Source organism: Streptopelia decaocto (genome assembly GCF_964273445.1).
Source record: "Streptopelia decaocto genome assembly, chromosome: 7".
NCBI classification, from domain to species: Eukaryota; Metazoa; Chordata; class Aves; order Columbiformes; family Columbidae; genus Streptopelia; species Streptopelia decaocto.
This window is the reverse complement of record NC_138661.1, coordinates 18,418,918-18,441,279: the sequence shown is the minus strand read 5'-3', so window position 1 is coordinate 18,441,279 and position 22,362 is coordinate 18,418,918. Positions and strand designations below refer to the sequence as shown.

The following is a 22,362-nucleotide window of genomic DNA, read 5'->3' as shown; positions in this document are numbered from 1 at the left end:
GGACCCATCATGAAACAGAGTTCATTTTTTCTGCAGAAGCTTGTGGGACAGCAGTATGTCCCTGAGAGAACAAGATGAGACAAACTAGAGAAAAGAAGTGGGAGGAGGAGTAGGAAGATATCTATGTTTAAGTGATTTAACCCCATAATAATAATAACAAAATAGTCTATTTTGAGTCTTTTGCTTTTTGCTTATTTGATGCTGAATATCTTGTTTCAGTTATATTTCAGTTAAGGAGATTGGTGCTCTTTAAGCACCTAAAATAGAATATGGAGATAGAAACAGCAGAAGCAGAATGGATGCCAAAGTGAAATGATCTGGAGTGCTGAGCACTGCATCAACCCACACACAGGCCCACCCCAAGGATAGTGATGCAGAGAAGTCTTCGATGGTGCTCCCTGCTTGGAAAAATGATGTCAGTATTGGCAGACCCGAAACTAAACTGAAGGCTAACCAAACTAAACTCATTAAATGTAATTCCCTTCTATAGACCATAAGAATCCCATTCTCGGTGCAATGCACCTTTGTATTACACTTGTGTTCTTTAAAAATGCTGCTGACAGCTTCACAGCCAGCACATAACAGTGCACTTACTAAATATAAGTACTTCATTAGCATCTAGCATACTTCTGCTACCACAAAAATAATAACAAATAGCCATACTACAGGGAAGGTCAGTGCTGCTTGCCAGGAACGGTGTGCACGAAGTGCTAGATGCCTGGGATAGACCAGATTTTAGGAATATTCTTACTTCACAGAAGTTGACAGCCTCAGAATAAGGCAGGCAGAACAGAGATTTAATTAGGTAGCTGATATGAACTGTGCTCTCACAAAAATGTTGGGAAGAACAGCAGGCCCCATGGGACAGCTCTGTTTTCCAGGTTTACAAAGAAAGATGGATTTTCTTGGTATCGTTTCTGGAATTTCAAAAATGATGTGAGATGCTTTAGGTTGGAGGCACATGCATATTCTGAGGGTCAGACATTTTACAAGAATGGACTTCATGTGTGCTAGTGCCCCCAAAGGTGAGAACCTGAATTTCTAGACAAAGAACTGGATCAAAGAGAAACCTAAAGGGAGATATCAGAACCTATATTCTGGAGGCATCAGATGTTCCTATTCTTTTAAAAATTCTTTTCCCTGAAACACTTTTAAAAAGACGAACCCTCAGTAGAGGATTTCCTAGGTACCGCCATGCCAGGTTCCCAAGGGAGAGGCAGTCTGTTGGCTCTCTGGCAATATGCTGTGGATATTGGAATTTATTTTTACAGTTTCTCGGAAATGATACTAGAAATGTATCTTCTCTTCAAGCTTGTTGAAAAACTTAGGGGTTTTTTTCTCCCTCAAAATGGCAATCAGGCAGTTGGAGAAGTTATTTCATTATTAGGTGGGTTTATTGTTGATGGAAGCACAAACAAAATAGTGGTCCAAAGAAATGTAATGGTCCCATAGCTTTCTTCATGTACTTTAGACAAATGAAGAAGAGTATTGTCTGGCAACGATTCTGGCTTTCAGCACCTGTAATTTGGGATGTATGTATAACACTTCTCACCTCAGGCCAGCTCCATAGTATGGTGGATTAGAATACTGGATGTCTCTTGGATGGCAGTATTTCACATCCATTAACTCATATGGTTTTGATCTTGTAGCTTCTTAGCCCAATGAATCTGACAAACTGATAGAAACTCCTCATTTCAGGTGTGTGAAAGAAGGGGAAATTAACATGGATTTATTGACTTCAGGGCATGTTTATGGTTGCTGAAAATCTGTACTGGAAACTACAATTCAGATTTAAAATTATGATTACTCTTAAACTGCATATGTGGAGTCATTGAATTTTTTACTTCTAGTTGTAGCATGAAGACCTATGACAGCCTTACCTGACCCTAAAAAATGTTTTTTAACATAGACCTACTACAAAATTAACAATTTGGGGTTAAGTAAGGGACACTTCGCCATTAGAGGATATATCTGTGGATTTTATATACCTGTCTGCCTGTGTGTCATGGTTTGACCTCAGCTAGCAACTAAGCCACACACAGCCACTCTCTCAGTCCCCACCCCCCACCCACTGCCACCGGTAGGAGGGGGGAGAGACTCAGAAAAGCAAAAGTGAGAAAACTCATGGGTTGAGAGAAAGACAGTTTAATAACTAAGGCAAAAGCCGCGCACACAAGCAAAGCAAAACAAGGAATTCATTTGCCTCTCCCATGGGCAAGCAGATGTTCAGCCATCTCCAGGACAGTAGGGCTCCATCATGCTCAACGGTCACCTGGGAAGACAGATGCCATCACTCCGAATGTCCCCCTTCCTTCTTCTTCCCCCAGCTTTATATGCTGAGCATGACATCATATAGTGTGAGATATCCCTTTGGTCAGTTGGGGTCAGCTGTCCCAGCTGTGTCCCCTCCCAGGTCCATGTGCACCCCCAGCTGTTCACTGGCAGGGAGCTGTGACAGCCAGAAAAGGCCTTGACTGTGTGAACACTGCTTAGCAATAACTAATATGTCCCTTTATTATCAATACTGTTTTCAGCATAAATCTGAAACATAGCCCCATCTGAGATACTATGAAGAAAATTAACTCTATCCCAGCTAAAACCAGCATACTACGTCATATGTGTTCTTTTATATATATACGTATATATATTCATTAAATTTAGGTGGGACTTTTATTGCAAAATTGATGTCCCAGTTTGCCCCTCAGGAACATTCAGATGAAAACAAATTACTCCTGGATGAAGGAGAGGTGTAAAAAACAATGTAAACGGATCATTTAATAATTTCCATTATGTAAAAAAACAATCCTAAGTATATTTGAAGATGCTTTTTCCATGTTAAATAGGACAAACTGAAATGAGAAACAATGGTACTAGAGCTGAACAAACTGATTTCCAACCTTTCTTCAGGACTTCAATTCTGAAGCATATTTCCTTACCATAGTTTATTATACCATTATAAGCTGTATATTGGTTTAAAATCTGTAGCTAACAGCAACAGCTGTTTGGCTTTTATCTATTAGTTCCAAGACGAAAATTTGAACCTATAAAGTAAACCAGTTTGTGGCCCATTCAGTTTTCCAGCTTATTGTTAATAAATGAAATGCAAACTCAAGCCATTCCTAAAAAGGTGAATATTACTAAGAATTGTCTTCCTGTTTGTTACATTGTTTCATTGAAAATTTTGAGGAATCCATCTACTGAAATTAGAAACAGCAGTTTTCCTGTCATTAGAATGACTGTTCCCATACATATATTTCTATATGAAATATTTTAAAATGCATTTGTGGTAAAAATAAATTACTTTGACAGATGTACTAACTGGAATTACCATCAGGGAATATAGTTCATACACGTGTATCCGACAGTGAAGAAGCATGACCTAGGTATGCTTAGCAATGTTATGTAAATATCTGAAATACTTAGCAGACACATACATAAGTATTCTGTCCTCTTCTGCATTTGATTCTTGAAAAATAGTCAATATAATCTGGCTTTTGTCCTTAAAAACACTAACGATAAGAAAACATAAACAATAGATAAATGGAAGGAGTAACTTCTGTTTATATCATGAATCATCCAATGTTTACTTTCCTATGAAACTGGCAATTACAAAAACTGAGAAGGAGAATTCTGTTTTCACATACTCCAATATTTGTAGAGAACTCTTCATAGGACTATGAAGTAAAGTTTGTTTTTTAAGACTGTGTGAAAACACCTTGTTCTTTTTTTTCATTTATTTTACATTCAAATGTAAACAACCAAAACAAAACAAAAACAAAAGGCAGGGAAAAGCACGTTGGTTTAAAACAATTATTTTATAATGCTTAATCTGCAAGATATATGACCGAGTTTATGTATGGGAGCAGGTCTGTAATTGCCATCTGTGCACGTCTTTTTAAGATAGGATCTTTAAGATTCCCAACTCAAACCGCCTTAAGTTTAAAAGACAAAACTTTTCAAATTATTTGGCTTCAAGAATGCCAGTTTATGTAGCTACGTAGAAAAAAAAGGATTAATTAATTTAATTGCAATGTGTAAATAATCAAGTTCTAACCAACAGCTAAATTAGTTTTATGCCACCATCTAAAACTTTACAAGACAACGAACACTCAACGTACGTAGCAACTACTATTATTTAATTACACAGATGGCCTTCTAACAATGCTCAGTGAAAATCCACAATTGCATGTGATTTTGATACACACCAGTGGGAATGAGGAAATATAAAGAAATAATGAGAATATAAAAGATTAGGGAGTTTGGTGTTTTTTTCTTTCTCTCTCAAAAAAGAAGCAGTAATCTACAGGAACACATGTTCCCTTTAAAAGAGCTACCGGGTCTGGAAATTCAAATGTTAAGATTAAAGCAATTTTTATTTTCACATCTTGTATAAATGTGGTAAAATTCAATTCTGCTCTAGCTTTTTATCTCAATGGAGTTCCACCCACTTATTTGCAATCTTAGTGAAGCTCATGGAGCATTTTTGTAAGGATACTGGCTTAGATTTTCACAGCTGCCAATGGCATTTAGAAACATTAATTTTGTGGAAAATGGTCTCCCCTAAAAGCATTGCCTATAAGAACAGAATTTTATAGAGAGGGCAAAAAACTATTTTCTGATGTACCGAGAGAATTCCAGTTGACTTGAAAAGCAATACAACAAATTCAAACCCAGTTCGAGTAGCTCACATATATAACTGAAAACTTATTATGTATTTGTTCCAGTTGCACAGATGTTGCACGCACATGTATACTTGATTTTGGCTTCTTATGTTTCTAACTTATTATATACTGGTTATCTATGCTTATTGCCATAATATCAGCCTCCCAGCTGTGCATTAAATGATATGACAAACTTCTGTCCATCTGTTCTCACATCCATTCTCCCAGGGCACGTCTGTGAAGTGGTTTGTTTTGTTTTTTTAACTTATGTGTATATAGTATGAGAAAGCAATTGATATGTGTGAAGCTATGTTCTTCAGTGCTTATATTGACAAAGCCAAGGTTGAAAAACACACCCTGCATGTAAGTAATAAGGTTTAGTATTTTGCCATGTTCTTAACAGAATTCCTCCATGTATCTTAGGCTGCTCCCAAAGAATGGACATGTTAAGGCTATGCAGAAACAGAGACCAACACTGTAACCTTGCTGTCATATTTAGGTAAAATTTAGAAATTTAATACTAGGCAGAATGGTTGCAAGCCTTTCACTGCAACTAATAACTTTACAAAAGAATTGTTTGTTAATATTCCAGCTTAAACAAGAATCAACAAAAGCATGCTTAGAGATGGAGAGTAAAATAATCTAGAACAGTAAATCTATCCAGTCAGAAATTCATCTTAATAGCTATCACATAGTCCTCTGTTCATAAAAAAGCTGTGTAGCTATGGGATGGCCAAGCTCTACGGTTTTAGGCACAAATACTGAGTAATTCCATGGCCCAGTCCCACTCCCACTGAGATCCAGGAGATTTTGAATGAGACTGTAGAAGATCCTGGCAAATCACTTGACATTGTATGTCATTGGAGTGACAGGGGCATTTCTTGCCTGCCCACAACTGAATGTAAATTTTAAGAGAACAAAGAATACTGATAAAATCTAGCTGTACAATTGACTGGAAGCAAATTTACAAGGAGCAGGCAGATGCCAGTTCAGATGAGGGGTTTTTTCTACATTAAATAAGCAGCAAAACATTAGTATTCTGTTTTGTTTACATTTATCACTGCCGTATGTCAAATTAGGAAAAAAAATTCCCCTTAGTCAGAATGTTATTGTGGAGCATTAGCTGTGAAATATTTTCAAATACAAAGTGATGTAATTTAACAGAAACTGCTGCAGAATGTTACTGTGGCACCTTAATTAATCATCCTGAAGCTTTTCTTAAATAAAGCAAGATAACTATATTCCAAACTACTTTAAAAGTAACTTTATTTTAAAATTCCATTTTTAATATAAATGAATTATTGATGTGAACCATCAAGAGCTAGCAAAAGGAGGCACAAAAAGTTAAAAAAAACCAGGAATAAATGTACAGCAATTCTTGTACTCAAAGGCCTTGTTAATCTTTGGCATCATTCAATGAATATGACAGAGTGGCTTTTACCACATTTCCAAGTTTCTTCACATATGTCCACATGCTGTAATGCTGATAAGTCTGTAAAATAATCTAAATAAATTTTAATTACTTGTCTCATAGTCTCTCCTCAATAGATAAATCCACTCCCTTAATTTTTTAACAAATGAAAGTTTGGATCAATGGAAGAACATATTACATGTACTTAATTTTAAAGAGACTGAAATAAGGCACCCATATTCTAAACCATCACATTTTAATGTTGGTAAGATTATTCTCCTGATAATACCTTCGGCCTTCCATGTTAGAAACATTTTGATCAAAGACCATGAGGTTTTATTGGCAATTTATCTTTGTGAAAGAAATGTACAAATTTCTTGGCCAAATATTCAAATAGAATTCAGTGTTTCAATAATGAGATCTTCACCTGTGTGAGACTAGCACAATGAGGTGAATTATTTGTACATGAACATTGTTCTGCACACCTCCCTAGGAGCCTCATGGAGTTCCAAGATGTGCTTATCAAAGCAAAAGCTCCTGTAGCCCACATCAAACATTGTGCCATGTTTTCCAGAAAAAAAAAATAAGCTGGGAAAATAAGAGCTTAAAATTGTTGGTCTGGTTTGAAAACAAAATGGAGATTTGTGTGTTCTTCCATGGCAAAAAAAAAATATCAACGTCACTGCTTCGTAGTTTTTTTAAGAAAAGTATATTAAAAATAGGAGGCTGGGCATTCTGCACCTAAAATGGAAGCTGTCTATAAACCTATCATTTGCAGACTAGCCAGCTGCAAATCAGCTTTCTGACACCATTTCATATACACAAATGTTAGGATGGTTTGGGGAACAAACTATGACACATTAAATATGCTATTTCGTTTGCTATGAGAAATCCTTCTAGATTGTAAACAGGTAACTGTTGTTTGCGAACCTATCACTAGGTTGCAGAGAGGCAAGCAAATAAATTTTAACTCTAGTGGTAGAGCCACTGAAATTGTTAAACAAAGAGAACCCAACTGAAATTAGGCACTGTTTTTCAAAAACAGAAAAATAGAAAAATGTATTCTAAAATATTTAGTGCTATACTGCAAGCAGATCATCAGAATTATGACCACATTGGAAATACTACTATCCTCCCAATCCAGAGAGAGGCCCAAACTAAAACCTTAACTAATAATATCTTGAACTATAAGGAAACTCAAAATCTAAGGGTACCTGTCACAAACAGAACCAAGATCCTTGATTCCCGTGTGGGTCCATGTTTGTGCCTCCATCTAGTAAAGGAGGTACGGTGTGCATGCTACAATATTTACCTGGGTTATCAGTTGATAGACAAAATCTTTAAACCCAGAAAACATTTGACATCAGGACGTGCTTTTGCTGCCTCTCACTTGTAGGCTACAGCTGTTCTGCTGAGAAGGGGTTGAGGTGACACGTCAGTCGCAGACCATCTGATTCTGGATTGAATTTTACCATCATCTAGATTTTGGTGCTTGACAAAAGCCCTACGATAAAAAAAAAGGCAGCTATGCTCACTTCAACATACCAGCTTCACAGTCTGTGTCGTCGTACCCCCCTTATCGTTCAGATTTTCCCGAAGAATATGCTTTATTAACGCCCCCCCCCCCCAGCTTCCCGTGGCATCCTTGTCTCCCCGGTACCGCTGCGGGCTCCCCGGGGGAGCGCAGGCCCCTGCACCGCCAGCGGGGATGCGGTCTAGGGGAAAAAAAAAAAAAAAAAAAAGGCAAAAAAAGCACCAACTCTGCCGAGATTCCCCTCACCCCCGAACTAGCGAGCGACGGGGCGATGGGGAGAGGCCTCGACGTGGGGCCAGCGGGGTCCCCGCGGTGGCGCAGACCCGCGGCGGGCAGCTCTCCCCGCCGGCCCGGCCGTCCTCCCTCCGCGGGCTCCGCCGGAAAATGGCCACTGCCGCGGCCAGGCTGTCCTCGCCCCGCGGCTCGGGAGCGGGGGTCAGCCGTGCAGCCCGCGGAGCAGCAGCCGTGCCGCCCTGGGAGCGGGGCCTCTCCCTCCTGTGGGGGGGCTGCTCACCCGCCTGCCCCTGGCGGCGCTTACCTCGGGGCGAGGAGACAGGGGAAGGGGATAGGAGCATGACGGGGGAAGTGGGGGGGGAAACCGCTCGGCTGTAACCCACCGCAGCCCCACACCCGCAGCGGGCAGCCGGCCGCGCCTCTGGGGGCAACCGGCCCGGCAGGGGGCGGGGGGGGAGTGTGCCCGCCAGGGGAGGGGCCGGGCCGCGGAGGGGGCAGGGCCGCTCGCCGCAGTCACCCTCACACATACCGCGCCGGGGAGGAGAGAAGAAGGCCCTCTCTGGCGGAGGGATACAGCCCTACATATATAGTGCGGCGGCGCAGGCTCACAGCCCCAGCACTTCTCCGAGCCGCGCCGGGGAGGAGGCATCAGCCGCCGCCGCTCGTGGTCGCGCAGTTCGTGCAGCCGCCGCCGGGCCCGCCGCCGCCGCGCCATGGTAGGTAGCTCGACCGACCGCGGCGCGCCCGGGCTGCCGCAGGGGCTGGCGCACAGGGGGCTACCCGGGGCTTCGCTGCGGAGCCGGGGACGGTCGGATCGGCATTGCTGGGCTCTTCCCGGGGAGGAGTGGGGGATGGGGGAGAAGCCCGCGGGGAGGGGGTGGTAGGAGGCCGCAGTCCCTCCCGCCCGGGTCCCCGCGGGGTGAGCGGGCTGGTGGTTGCGGACGCCCCCCCGCCGCGCTGCGCGGGAGCGCCGCAGAGCTGCGGCCCTGCCTCTTCCGCCGCTTCCTTCCCCTTTCTCCGGGGCCTGCCGTGTGGGCGCCCCGGCCCCGTGCCCTCCCGCCGCGGCCCCGCCTCGCCTTCCCCCGCATGCGGCGCTCGCTCCCCTCCGGAAAGGGCTGGGCGCCTCTCCCCGGGGCCGCGGCCCCTCCGCCGGGCAGGGCGCGTTGCGGGGCGGGGGCTGTGCCGGGCGGGGCGCGGGTCTGTGGGCGAGGATCCCGCTCGGCTCCGGCACCAGCTGCACTGCGCAGGGAGCGGGGGGGGCGGCCCGGGGGAGGGCACCGCGCTGCAGCTAGTGCGCCCTCGCCCCCCCCCATCCCCCAAAAAAACGCAGCAGCCGCGGTGAAGCCCATCGCTGTCTGCATTACATCATGTCTCCTCCTCTTCCTCCCCGGCCCCCGCGCACCCCCCGGCTGGGGGGGGCCGGGGCGCAGCGCGTGTTGATCGGTTGGCAACGGCCCAACGCCCGCATGGGGGGCTTGGGGAGGCGGCGAGCGCAGCCTTTCTCCTCCCCGGGGCCTGCGGGCGAAGAGCCGCTACCCGGGCCGCCGAGGGGAGGGAGGGGATGAGGGAGGCTGGCGGCGGAGCCCGGGCGCCCTCCCGGCCGCAGGATGAGGACGTGGTGCGGCTGGGGAGGGAGGGGAGACGGGGCCGCAGTGCAGCAGCGGGTGGCTGCCGGCCGGGAAGGGCGCCTGTTGCTCCCGGCGGGCTTCGAGCCCTCTTGTGCCCCGCCCGGGCGATGCCAGCTTCCGCCTCCCCGTCTGGAACGCATCGGTGGGCTTTGGGAGCAGCCAGCCTCATCCCCCGGGTGCCGCAGTGCCAGCCCGGACTCCTCGCAAAAGAGGCCAAGAGGAAGGGCTGGGATTTTCCCGGCGGTTTTTCGCTTCCTACGAGAGCGGCGAAGCAGTCGCACGCTGACCTCTAATCGCATTTTGGCAATCTGGGTGTTCCTCGGCTCTGTCTCTCCATCTCCCCTTCCCGTCGGGGAAGGCTGACATCACCAGGACAGGATTTGATGACTTGGCTGGGTGGGGTGATGGCTCCAGCCCTGGGTACCCTTTGTCCTGTGGCTGGGGAGAGCAGGCAGTAGCTGTGCCTGTTGCTCGGGAACGTGAGCCCCATGGTGGTTTAGGGTCGGGCTGTGTGCTTCTGCCATGGCGCTGTGTGCGAGGTTGTGGATTGTTTTGGTTTTGGGGTGTTGTTTTTTTTTTTTTTTTTTTAATTCGAAATCCGATTTTTAGGAACAGCTCTGTTTAATGGGGCAGTGAGCCGGTGCTGTGGGTTGGAGTTTTTTGCCGAGGTGTGGCTCTGTTTCCTGTTCTGCAGGGCATTGAGTCTGTTATGTAAATTCCTTAGATAATGTTTTGGTAAAACCCTCGCATTTTCTGGAAAATCACAAAAAGAGTGTAAAAGTTGAACTGGATTTGAACCGAAGTTTTATGCTGTCATTAAATAAGACTTAGTAAATTTGAATCCTGTTTTTAGCTTTTAACATTTCTACACTTTTTTCCTCCCCAAACCCACCTTGCATATGGGAAGTTATTTAATCATTGCATACAGACATTAAAACAAAAAAAACCCCAATCCTAACACCTATTTACTGTTGAAATCTGTGTATGTAACTTAACATCTACAGCAGGCTTTCAGCCCTACCCTATTCCCCTGTGCAAGAGCTTAACAGATTGTATAGCCTGTTAATTCTCCATTGTATTTGTTGCTCGTTACTGCAGTTAAATGGCTGTTACACTTGAATAATGATATTTTAGGACAAAGGGTTACAAGATGTCTGCTTTCTCTGACCTATAAAATTCTCTGTTCAGTGAAAGTTGTTCAATAAAATTACTTTAAAAGGGGTTACTAGGTGTGTAAAATCTGGATTTTTTTTTTTTTAATTGCTAGGAAAATGTGTATTTCTCCATAAAGAACTGGTTAGCTCCCTTGAGTCCAAACAGCGGAGCTTTTTGTGATAGTCTCTTCATGCAGAAGGGAGAGGCTTCTGGAAGGATGTGGTTAGCACAGTTAAGCTCTGGGAAAGCCCAGTTTAATTGCTCACTGAGCTGTGTACCTTTGGATGCAGCAGTGGCCTCTTGATGTACAGAAGGTCATAAGCAGGCATTTTAAATCTTGACATTCAAAATGATGTGTAAAACAACCCATATATCAGTGTGAGGCACCTTAAACTGCTTGGCTGAATTGAAGAACAACGTGATGCTTGAAAAATTGCCTTTTTTTGTCAGAGATGGCAAAAATCTCAACAATAGCGAGTAGGGATTCCTTCTAATATCACAGCACAGTCCCTTCTGTTAGGCTTACAGTCAGCTAATACTTGCTGTGATGCCTCAGTAGTGTTAGATCACTAGGTGGCACACTGGTTGTTAGCCCACTAATGTGCAAATACCCCCACGCAGTATTAGGGTCACTGTACTGCTGGAAATGACATTTGATGTGATGTGACACCCCAAACATGTCATTATGGATTTCGTGCCTCTCTGACCAATTGCAAGGAGTTGCCCAGTGTCCTTCACTTGACCAAATTGGATTGTCCAAGTTGAAGGATGGTGGGTCTGGTTCTTCGTATGCAGTTTCAAAACAAGTTGGCTTATATACTTTTGGAAACAGCTGCATGGTGTAGGTGAGTGAAATCTTCTTGCAGAGGCAGAATTCCAGGGACTGAATGTGGCTTTGTAAAAGTGATGATAAATCACTACTGCAGTCTAAAGGAAGTGTCTCATGGCTTAACATAACTAGAGGTAAACAGTATTCTAAAATGTTCTATTCTTCATGTAGGCTGATCAGCTGACTGAAGAACAGATTGCTGGTAAGTGACTTGATGAGAAATTGTTTTTCCTCACTCCTTGTGACAGTAAGAAAATATATTATCTCAAACATAATGGGGAAAAAAAGGTGACAATTTCAAATCTGTACTAATGCTTTTTTAAAAAGCATTAACTTTAAAAAAATATTGCAGAAGATTACTGGTTCATTGCCTCTTAATTTAGACTGCTTGTTCCTTGGACTACAGATAATGATTTTTTTTTTAGACTTTCAGACTTGAGCCAAGTCCTTCTAGATTTCTTGCAAACAGAAATAATTGCTAGACTCAAGTGAACTTGTTGGAGTCAAAGCAGATCTAGGTACTCTTTCATTTTTAATAAAGAGAAAATGAAATAGCAACAAATAAACCTAAAATGGATTTACTACACATTAATATAGGCCAGTGTTTTTTAAATAACTTTGAACAGTGCCTGTAATTCAAACTCGTTAGGAGAAGGAGCATTATTTGACCTTCTGGAGTGACCAGTCACTTGTGGCTGACACCTATTCTTATTGTCTGCTGCCTTAAAAATAAGTGGTAAATGACAACACTGTTCCTGTAAATCTGTTAGTGGTGAAGGGAACCTAGTGGGTTCCCAAGTAGCTGCTCTTAATGGTGCAACTGTGCCTCAAGCGAGATGATGTTGAACTGCATTATAGTTGTAATGGCAGATAATAGCCACATGAAATAAGTTTAAATATATGATGTAAATTATGTTGGTAGTGTAAGTAATTTTTTTATTAATATTTGAGTGTTAATTCTCTCAATACATAGACAGAAAATGTTTCGTAAAATTGTACCATGCATTGTCAGTGGAGTGCGTTTCTAGTATGTAGTTTTCTCATGCTGGTGATGTTACTAAACACTGGGACTGTTTCTGCCTCTAGAATTCAAGGAAGCCTTTTCCCTATTTGACAAAGATGGTGATGGTACTATCACAACAAAAGAACTGGGAACTGTCATGAGGTCATTGGGTCAAAATCCAACAGAAGCAGAATTGCAGGATATGATCAACGAGGTAGATGCTGATGGTAAGTGTTGGAAAAGTAGTTACTAGTGCTGTGATCATCTTAAGTATGTATGACCTCCACATCTGAATTTGAACTGCATAGAAAAGATTCTATGGCATTTATCTTGAAGCAGTTTCAAAATACTCGATAGAATCTAAACTCAGATGTATAATTTTTTTGGTTGCTCTCTGCAAAACAGTCAGATGTCAGCAGTATTAGAATCTAAAAAAGGGGATGGGCAGAGACAAAGTTATGCTGTTTGTCTTGAATATTTTATGGGTCCCAGGCTTCCTGTTGCTATCTGACTTGCCCTGACCTGCTGTTAACCTGCATTTCCACCCAACTTTTCTAGGCATGTTTCATCAGCCCATGTTGTTCTTAATAGCTGTACTAATGTCTGTGGTTTCGTCTAAAGCCAAAAGTGCGGTAGGAGTGGAATAGTGCTAAACTTCCAAGAATTAACACAACAGGGAGGGACTGTATAGACTAATGTAGTATATTGGATCGCTAATAAATAGGTGGGAGGGATTGGAGGCAAAAGCAGAAAAACCTTCCTGCATCACGTCTATCAGAATTGCTTTAAATGGATGCCAGAGAGGGTAACCGCACATTTTGTTTCTGAGACTGCAGACAGGCTAGCAGTTATAAAAGGAAAAATGCTTTCCCCTGCTCAGTGATATCAAGGTTTTGATATTGTGTGTTGGTTGTGATAGTGATTTTTTTTTTTTCTCTAATATCTCTGTAAAAGGAGAGCTAAAGTATATTGGCAAGAGTATAGATTATCTGTTTATCAGACTACATTAATTACAACTACTTTCTTAAAAGTGTAAGTTGACCCTAATTTTTACCTCCTGGATGCAGTTACTCAAAAACTTTAGGGTTTGTGGTGCTATGTAGAGTTTTTGTTTAGTGACTTCTCTAGGCTGCAGTCCACAACGCTGTGCTGGTAGATTAAAAGTGAAAGGACACTGAGGACTTCAGATAAGTATTCCTGCCCATCTGTTGAGACTTGATTTATGGCAGAATGCTTTGCTATTATTCTGTGTGTTCATTGAGGATTTTTTTCAAAGCGGAGTACAAGACTTGTACTCTGATTTAGCTGGTAGCTAAGCTGGCCGTGATGATAAATAGCTGTGTAATGCTGAAGCTGCAAAGGTTTTCGTAAACTGCACATATTTAGCTTCTTTGCTATATGTACCCAATCAGTTTGTATGTTTCCCTCAAGCAATGGGTAGTTCTTAGTTGCACAGTAAACTATTTAATGCATTTTTTCCTTTCAGCATATAGGGCAGAATCCTGACTATACAGATGTAGTTTTTGCTGTTCTATAGAATGTGTTTCTTTACCATGCCATTTTTCTTGTAGCTTTGAGCAGCCTGAAGTTTGAATCCTTACTTTGAATGAAGAATTTAAAAATTGTAGGGATGAAGCCTGGGTGTTACCAGGGATTTTCAGTTTTGCAGTGGAATACCTATAAGAACACCTACTGCTAAGCTTATCAGAAATACCAAATAATGGCAGCTTTTTTCATGTTGCTGGAATTGGCAGATTCTTGTTGCCCCTTAAAATGGTGCATTACTTCTGTGGTATATAATATGTGTTGATAAATGACTTTTTTTTTTAACAAGGAACAGGTATTTATGAGCAGTTGAGTGAAGTGTAATTTTTCTCAGATTTTTAGATATCCTGGATTTTTAGTGTCAGCTTTATAATACATTCCCTTCTGAAATCTCCCACAGGAATGGGGAGATCTGAAGAAACTAAATGATTAATTTTGGTGAGTGATGTGAAGTAAAGTCTTAGTATTGGTTAACCTTCAAGCATCAGACTGACATTTTACTTGCAACTTGGGTTGCAAATGGTATGGCTTGACCCGGAGAGAGCAGAACAGTTGATTGTGTCGAAACAGTGCAGAGACAGCGGCCACTGCACACTCTTAACAGCAAAAAAGCAGCGGTAGCAGCTGAGGGAGAAGATCCAGTTCTTCTGTAAGGATAGTTTACAGAGGATTTGTCAATCTTGTCCGTGGCTAAATCAAATGCCAGATTTTTGTGCATGTGAAGAAAAGCATGGAAGTTTAATTTTTGGAAGTTTCTTTTCATTAAGGCAATGGCACTATCGACTTTCCTGAATTTTTAACCATGATGGCCAGAAAAATGAAGGACACAGACAGCGAGGAAGAAATCCGTGAGGCATTCCGAGTCTTTGACAAGGTATTAATAAAAGTACAATTATTCTTTAGAAGCAGTAATGATGTCCATTTTTTCCTCAGTATTTTCTCTCTTCTTGTCTAGAAGGAAAAAAGTCACCTAGTAGAAGCAGAGGAATTGGAAAGAGAGCAGGGCCTGTTCTGGAAACAGAACCAGGACTGTTGCAGGCTGCTTCTACCTGCTTTACACAGCAGATCTAAGCTTCAGTCTCATCCATGAGGAAAACTTTCTGACCTTTCCTTAGGAGCAGAGATGAGCAGAACTTGATGCTTGTGGGGTGTGTTTTTTTTCTTCGGGGAGGTTGGGTGTAGTGAAGGGGTGGGGATTTTCTGTACCTTCTGGCTTTGGGGAAATGTTTGTGTGGATGCACAAGGTTTTATACTTCTTTGAAACTAAGATGTCATCAGTATTTAAAGGGACATGAAGTGCTGCGTGTTCAGTTTTTCAAGATGTGGACTTTGAGGTTGTCTTCAAGAAAACAGAGCTCAGCTCCATCTGTCTTTAAGGATACCTGGGTGTACCTTATGAAGGTTAATTATAGAACAGGGGTTCCCCTCTTTGAATTGCCTGGATATGACAGATGGTACAAGAGAATAGTGTTGAGCAATGGCTGGTGCAGCTGCTAAGCTGATGCACGCATGTGTGGAGGAAGGCCTTACTACTTCTGCTTTTGTGGGAAAAAAGTGGCAGTCTCTAGTACTTTGCTGGAAAATGTGCTGGAGGAAATGGTCAGTTGTTTGGTTAGTAGTTTATCTACCCTGTTGGCTTATTTCTGCAGACTAGATTTCTGTTTAAAGACACTGAGGTAGCCTGTCTACTGGTGATGTCTGTATGAACTCCTGCTCTAAGCTAGTGTATTCTTCCTGTGGATGGAAGAGGACAGTTTCTGAAATGGCCAGGGATGAGCTCTAGGTTTGGATACTACTAATGAGAACACTGACTTAGTGTCATTCTCCCCCCTCATACTCCCCCCCACCCTGTGTGTTCGGGTTTTTTTGGTTTTTGTTGGGTTTTTTATTTTTTTGGCACGAAGCTTTTCACAACTCCTTATGAGTGGAATTTAAATGCTTTTTTTGAAGGTTTGTTCCATATTGTCTTAGACAAGAAGCCTAACCTAGCCACCTGCAGTTTGGTTGTAGAGGTAGTGTTACACAGAAGAGAAAGCTGACTTTATTCTTGCTGGTATGGAAACTGGTGTTTTGTTTTGGGTTTTTTTTTTTGGCCTTGCTTAGGCAGCAGAAACTTAAAAAAAAAAACAACCCATTTTGTTTATGGGTTTATTTTTGAAAGCTCTTTAAAAGCATTAAAATACCTTATCACAGCTACAAATCAAGCATGCAGTTATTCTTCCAATGCAATAGTTGTACATGCTTCCTAAGGCAATGGGACTATTATGTACTGTAGGGTGGTGCAGTGTACCAGGTCTGTATGTCTGTCCCAAGTGCCGTAAGGCTAGTTCAGAAGGAGTTACTGGAAACCTAGATGTAGTTTCAGAGTTAACCAATGTCAGGATTGTTGATTGTGATCATGTGCAACTCTTTCTTCACAGGATGGCAATGGCTATATCAGTGCAGCAGAACTACGTCACGTTATGACAAACTTAGGAGAAAAGCTAACAGATGAAGAAGTAGATGAAATGATCAGAGAAGCAGACATTGATGGGGATGGGCAAGTCAACTATGAAGGTAAAAAGATGTTTGTCTTGACTCAAATCCGTTACCCAGCTTGAGTGAAAGCCAGTTGCATAGGGCATTAATTTCTATTACTTGGGACACCAGTTTATTCAGTCCACTTCTGTGGACAAAAACTGAAATGCAGTGAAAGGAGCTTTTTTTTAATGTCAAGTGTGTTTAAGTGACTTATCAGTTGAAGTACTATGGAGACAATAAATCACAGTGACTTTTTATCTTTTCAGAATTCGTACAGATGATGACTGCAAAGTGAAGAGACCTCCTTTACACCTTTTTTCCTCTAGAAGAATCAAATTGAATCTTTTACTTACCTCTTGCAAAAAAAAATGTTCATTTATTCATTCTGTTTCTGTATAGCAAAACTGAATGTCAAAATACCTTCTGTCCACAAACTGCATGTAATGGTTGGTGGTCCTGTCCCCAAAAGATAAACATCAGTTTTACAATATAAGTAATTGTACTACCTTGAAAATAAAAAAAAAAAAGGAAGCACTTAGTGAACTCAAAAGTTCCATTTGCTAATGACTATTACACTGTTTGGGCTGGCCAGTTTTTCATGCATGCAGCTTGACAATTGAGCACAGTCAGACATTTGTATTAAAAGGAAAAAACAACCTAAAAGAATCCACTCTTTTGTTTTACAGTGGATTCTAGTTCAATTTGTAGTAAAAATTGTCATAGCTGGTTTACTTTAAAATTGGTTTATACCTCAGGATGGTATGCAGCAAAATGGTTGAAGGATGCAAAACCTAGAGAAAATGCCCTAAAGGTTGAATGGTTCTCCTGTACGTAGCAGTGTGCTCCAAAAATACGATGATCTTAACTATGGATGGCATGTCTGTGTTAAAATACTGGTTTAACATTGTCTGCATTGCACTATAGTGAAACGGGTGTCGGGCTGTTACCGTTCACAAAATTTTTAAAAGAAAACTTCACCGAGGGAGCATCTTTGGACTCTCATATTTTTAAAACCTTCTGTACCATGACTTGGAGCTGGCGGAGTAGCCTGTGGACTTCAGCACAACTATCAACATTGCTGTTCAAGATATTACAATTTATGTCCATTCCAAGTTGTAAATGCTAGTCTTTTTTTCCAATAAAAGACCATTAACTTAAAGGTGGTGTTAAATGCTTTGTAAAGCTAAAATATATATATATAATTGAGATAATAAACCAAAAAAGCAGTAGGAGGGAAGTGTTTCTATGAATGACTTGCTGCTAAATTATAATGCATATGTATGCAATAAGTTACCCCCTATCTTTTCAAGATGGCAAGAACCGACCTCCTGTAACCCAAGACCTTTGCTATAAATAAATGAACTTGTGCTTGCCTTTCATATTACGACAATGTTAATTTAGTTGGTCTCAAAGTCGTGTAATGCTGACTCGTCAACTATCAGCACAGAAGTAACACCTCATTTCACTAAAATGGAGAGCTCTGAGCATGCATGTCAATACTGGGCAAACATGTATAGGTTGCTTATGTTTTCTTGACAGGTTATAGAAACTAGTCAGAGAACTTCAACAGCATGGACTTCATAGGTATCTATGATTCTCAAACATGCCAAAAATGCATTTCTTTACCCACAGAAAGAAAACAAAAGGACAGTTCTTTTACAATGTGTTTAAAAAAAAAAAAAAACAAAAAAAAACTAAGCCTTTTTGGAAAGTGGGGCTGATACGTCTTGACTATCTTCTCAAACGCATGAATTTTGTGGGGTGGAGAAGAGGACTAGGGTTAATCTAAATCCATCTTGTTACTTCTGCTTTGCATGCACTAGCAGTGCTTAGTCATTCCAAGTCTCTGAGTAAGTGTTCTCTGATCCTTCAGCTTCCCTGTGAATGAGTGGCAAAGCAGCCATGTCCACTCTTCTTTGTTTGAAAGAAGAAATTTTTTGGGTTTTTTTTAATAGCAGAGCCTCCATGTGGAAGGCTTTTATGCTTGGGAGGGAGGGACTACAGCTTCTTTACTTGATTGTAAGTTTGTTTCCAAACGTAACTGGAGTTGCAAACCTTAATTGCTTAATGCCTTTGGTTTGGGGGAGTGTTGGTACTATCTCTTGGAAGAGTGCAAGTCTCCATTCATCCTGTCTAACTGAGGTGCCAGTGTTAAGAAGTTGGTTGCCTGAGATGCAGCTTTGCTCAGTGGGGGTCAAGAGACACCTCCAGAAGGCAGTTGAGGCTATCTGCCTTCAGTGATACTTTATTTATTTTTTTTTTTTTAATTTTTTTTCCTGGGGGGATGGGGGGGGTGGTTCTGGGTGACTAGGGACCCAGACACCTTAACCAAGTGCCTAAAAGTTAGATGGGCTGAATGTAGGCAATTGTTTAGATCTCTAGTTGTTGCAAAGGCTTTTTGCTATGGCTGTGTACGCCATCTTAGCAAACTGGCCATGATGATGGTGATTACCACTTGGAAGTCTTGCATGGCAGCTGTAAACTGCTGCTTTGGTAGTGTTTGAGAAAGGCTGTACTGATTTCTATAGACCAGCTTTTAAAGAGAACGTGCTCAAGAGACAGACAAGGTAGGAGCAATGGTTGCTGCTCTGAACTAATTACTTCTGCCTGAGTGTGCAGAGAGATCTTGTCTAGTAGGTAAATGCTTCTTACCATCTATCTGTCATTCACTCACGGTTGGTAGGGTAGTTCATTTAAGAACAGCTGCTTTTAGCGTATTTAGTGTGCTCTGTGCTTGCTAGCAAAGAGACCTCACTCCTGCAAGAGGTTCTTGGCTTGATTAGAAATTGTCTGGCAGTGTGCCGTGTTGGTATGCCCTGTAACTGAATCTGCCTGGAGGTATCTAATTATTAACTGACTTCAGTACCACATCAACCTCGAGTAAATGTATCCTCTGTACAGGACTTTAGCTCTGTTCCCTTCTGCATAGTAAATATCTAGAGAAATGAAATGGTGTCATCAAGGACTTTTTTTTTTTTAATTATTATTATTTTTTTTTTCTGTGAGTGTGTGTGTATGTGTGGCTTTGGCTTTTTCCAAATGTGAAAGTGTGGGCTGGATACACTTGGTGCATGGCTTAGAAATGGGACTGGAAAGAACTTCCTGGGTCATCAGATCCAGTCCCCTGCTATTGCAGGCAACCGTGTCATATAATCCTTTTAATAAACTGATGAAGCTTAACCACCTGCTTGTAAGTGGCTTGTTTTCATGGAAGTTCTGTAACTCATGTTGCTTTCAACTGATGCAAGTAATATATGAAATATGAAGTTAATCAAAAGGTCCTCCAGCTTAGCTTTAGATTTATCATTACACTTATTTAACTGACTTTCTCAAACCTGTTATTCTTCCCACAACACTCAGGAAAGTGTTGAACCTTTACACCCCCTTGCTATGAATAAGAGTTGGTGTGCTTGCTTATTTTTTTTTAATGGAAAAGATGGATGTCTGGCTTGTTGAAATTTGTTACATATGTTAATTGTCAAGGCAAGAAACAACTGAGTTACTTGTATTTGATACATAAATTTAAGGCTAGAGTATACATAACCATTTTTAAAATACATCAACTTGCAGTGTAGTTTTATATTTAATACTGAAATTGTACTGCTAAAGTTTAAACTGCTGTTAATCATATTCTTCTGATCATAATGAAAAAATAAAGGGTAAGAAAATGCTTAACATAGATTATTCATTATCATGCTTATTTTATTAATAATTCAGGCACCGAAACATCTCCAGGTATGGGGCATTTGCTTTGCTGGAAAGGGGTGGGGCGAACACGAGGGTTTACTGATGCAGTAGAAGATGCTAATCCCCCAATCATTTGTCACATTTGTGCGGCTTCAGAAACACAGATGTTGTCAAAACCTGATGCATTTCTCTGCACCTTATCGATGCACTGAATGCAGGTGTGGGTGTGATCCGTGGGCAGTGTACAGAGCTGCAGCCCCTGCACCCTGCCTGGGCGAGTGGGGAGGGGGACGAGGCTGTAACATGGTCCCCATGTTGTGGCAAGCATGTGATGTGAATGCAGATCCTTGTTTCCCGGTGACACCATCCTAAACTAAAAGCACAGTCTTGGGGTTTAAAATAACAAGACTTAATACAGCTTGCTTTACCCCTACCATGAAACTAACTGGACCACTTACTGCAATCCAATTAGGGTTGGTTTGTTTTTCCAATTTAATGACAAAAAGTGAAGTCTGATAGAAAGGACTGCGACAGGATGACAACATGTCTTCTGGCCACAGACATCTAGCCATTAATTGAAGATAAGGCGATGAAGGCTGATGCCATGTTTCTCCTGACTGACATTTAGGAAAGTTAATGGTATACTTGCAAATAGAGCAGGTGGACCTTTAAAATCAGTAAGACAAACCCTTATAAAGTTGTGTGGGGATTTCTACATAACAGCATTGCAATTCCAGAATACTAAAGGATTTTTAAAAAAATCTGAATACAAGATTTTGAAGTAATGAATTAAGATTATTAATTGTGTACGGATCTGGAGTTCCAAAGGTTCCTGGTGTTGTTTGCTATAGAAAATTTGTATGAAGGCCCAAGTACTTAAATAATTTTGTATTTTCTAAGAAGCCCGATCAGTCAGTGTCTTAGGGAAGCTTTCACACAATATTAGTCATAGTTGATAGTTTGTTTTAAGCTTGATATTAATAAATCTGGTTTTGAACTGAAGTGGCCTAACACCCACTAAGCAGCAGAGCTGCTGACTAGGTAGACACCAAAAAAATCTTCTATTCCCATGGATGACCAAGCACAGTTGATATCTAGCAATGAATGAGTGCTTGTGTTGCTCTCCATCCTACTGGTGACGGTAACCACGAGCAGAGCAGCCCAGCCTGTTGTGCTGTGCTCCCTGTAGCACTGACAAGGACCCTCTCCTTGGTTCCCTGCGTGGTATTTTCCTCTGTGGAGCAGAAGCACACTTCAGAGTGCAGCACAGCCCTTTTAGCTGTCAAACTACTGAACTCCCAGAGAAAACCAACCAACCAAACAAACCCCAAAAAATCCACAAAGAACCCACCACAAAACAAAAAAAACCCAACCCAACAACAGACCAAAAAAACCCCAAACCCACCAAAAAAACCTCAAACAGCATTTCACACAGAAAAGAGGAGTGTATTGCAGCAGGGAGTTACATTTCTCCCAGATCCCTGTGGAGTCTGGGATGCTGAGAGACACCAGCACTATATAGCAATGTTACAGAAACAAAGTTGAGAAGCAGGTCTCCCAGCATTGCCACCAGAGAACCTGGTAAAGAGGGTCTAAGTTGCCCTTTCCAGCAAAGGGGAAGCTGGCTCTGGCTGGCAATGAGTACTGCAGCCTTGTGCATGGGGACTTCTGATCTTTCATAGAAGCGTTGTTGACTGGGAAATCTTGTACAGATCTCCTCCAAAGAGCCACTCCCATTTCGGTTGCCTCAGAAGTCAGCATCTGCAGAAATACTGAAAGAATTATTCATAATGCAGACTTTTCCTGGCAAAAAACATCTAATATTATTAGTTGTTGAAGTACAATATGAAAACTGGGCTAATCACCTAAAAGTGAATCAAAATGCTTTCTGACTTTTTTTTTTTTTTAAATTATTTCTAGATCTCTAAACATGATGTATTTGAAAAACAGATTCTTGAACAAAAGTCCTGCTTGCTCTACCAGTTGCAGCATTTAAAATGAACATAATATTTGAATAGGAACCAACTGCCATAAAAAGGCATTAAATACCATTCCCCAGTTTACTAGTTTGCAGTGGAGTTGGCAATAACAATGCTGACAGTGTAGTAAATATTCTGAAAAAGGACATGGTGAAAGAAATGGATAGGGTGAGAGC

The 22,362-nt window shown here is 41.7% G+C and overlaps 1 protein-coding gene and 1 long non-coding RNA gene across 2 annotated transcripts; one reads left to right on the top strand and one right to left on the bottom strand.

Annotated features, from left to right (window-relative positions):
- Positions 1-2,166: 2,166 nt before the first annotated feature.
- On the bottom strand, positions 2,167-8,299 carry LOC309442627. The gene is made up of 3 exons (XR_014184643.1): positions 8,145-8,299; positions 7,385-7,576; positions 2,167-2,272 (listed from the first exon to the last, which is right to left on the bottom strand). It is a non-coding gene; the product is annotated as an uncharacterized lncRNA (long non-coding RNA).
- Positions 8,300-8,418: 119 nt separating this feature from the next.
- Positions 8,419-19,700, top strand: CALM1 (calmodulin 1). Its single transcript, XM_082058657.1, has 6 exons — positions 8,419-8,556; positions 11,624-11,654; positions 12,539-12,682; positions 14,768-14,874; positions 16,421-16,556; positions 16,787-19,700. Exons 1-6 carry the CDS (start codon positions 8,554-8,556, stop codon positions 16,813-16,815), a joined length of 450 nt encoding a protein of 149 aa, XP_081914783.1. The 5' UTR covers positions 8,419-8,553; the 3' UTR covers positions 16,816-19,700.
- The last annotated feature ends 2,662 nt before the right edge of the window (positions 19,701-22,362 follow it).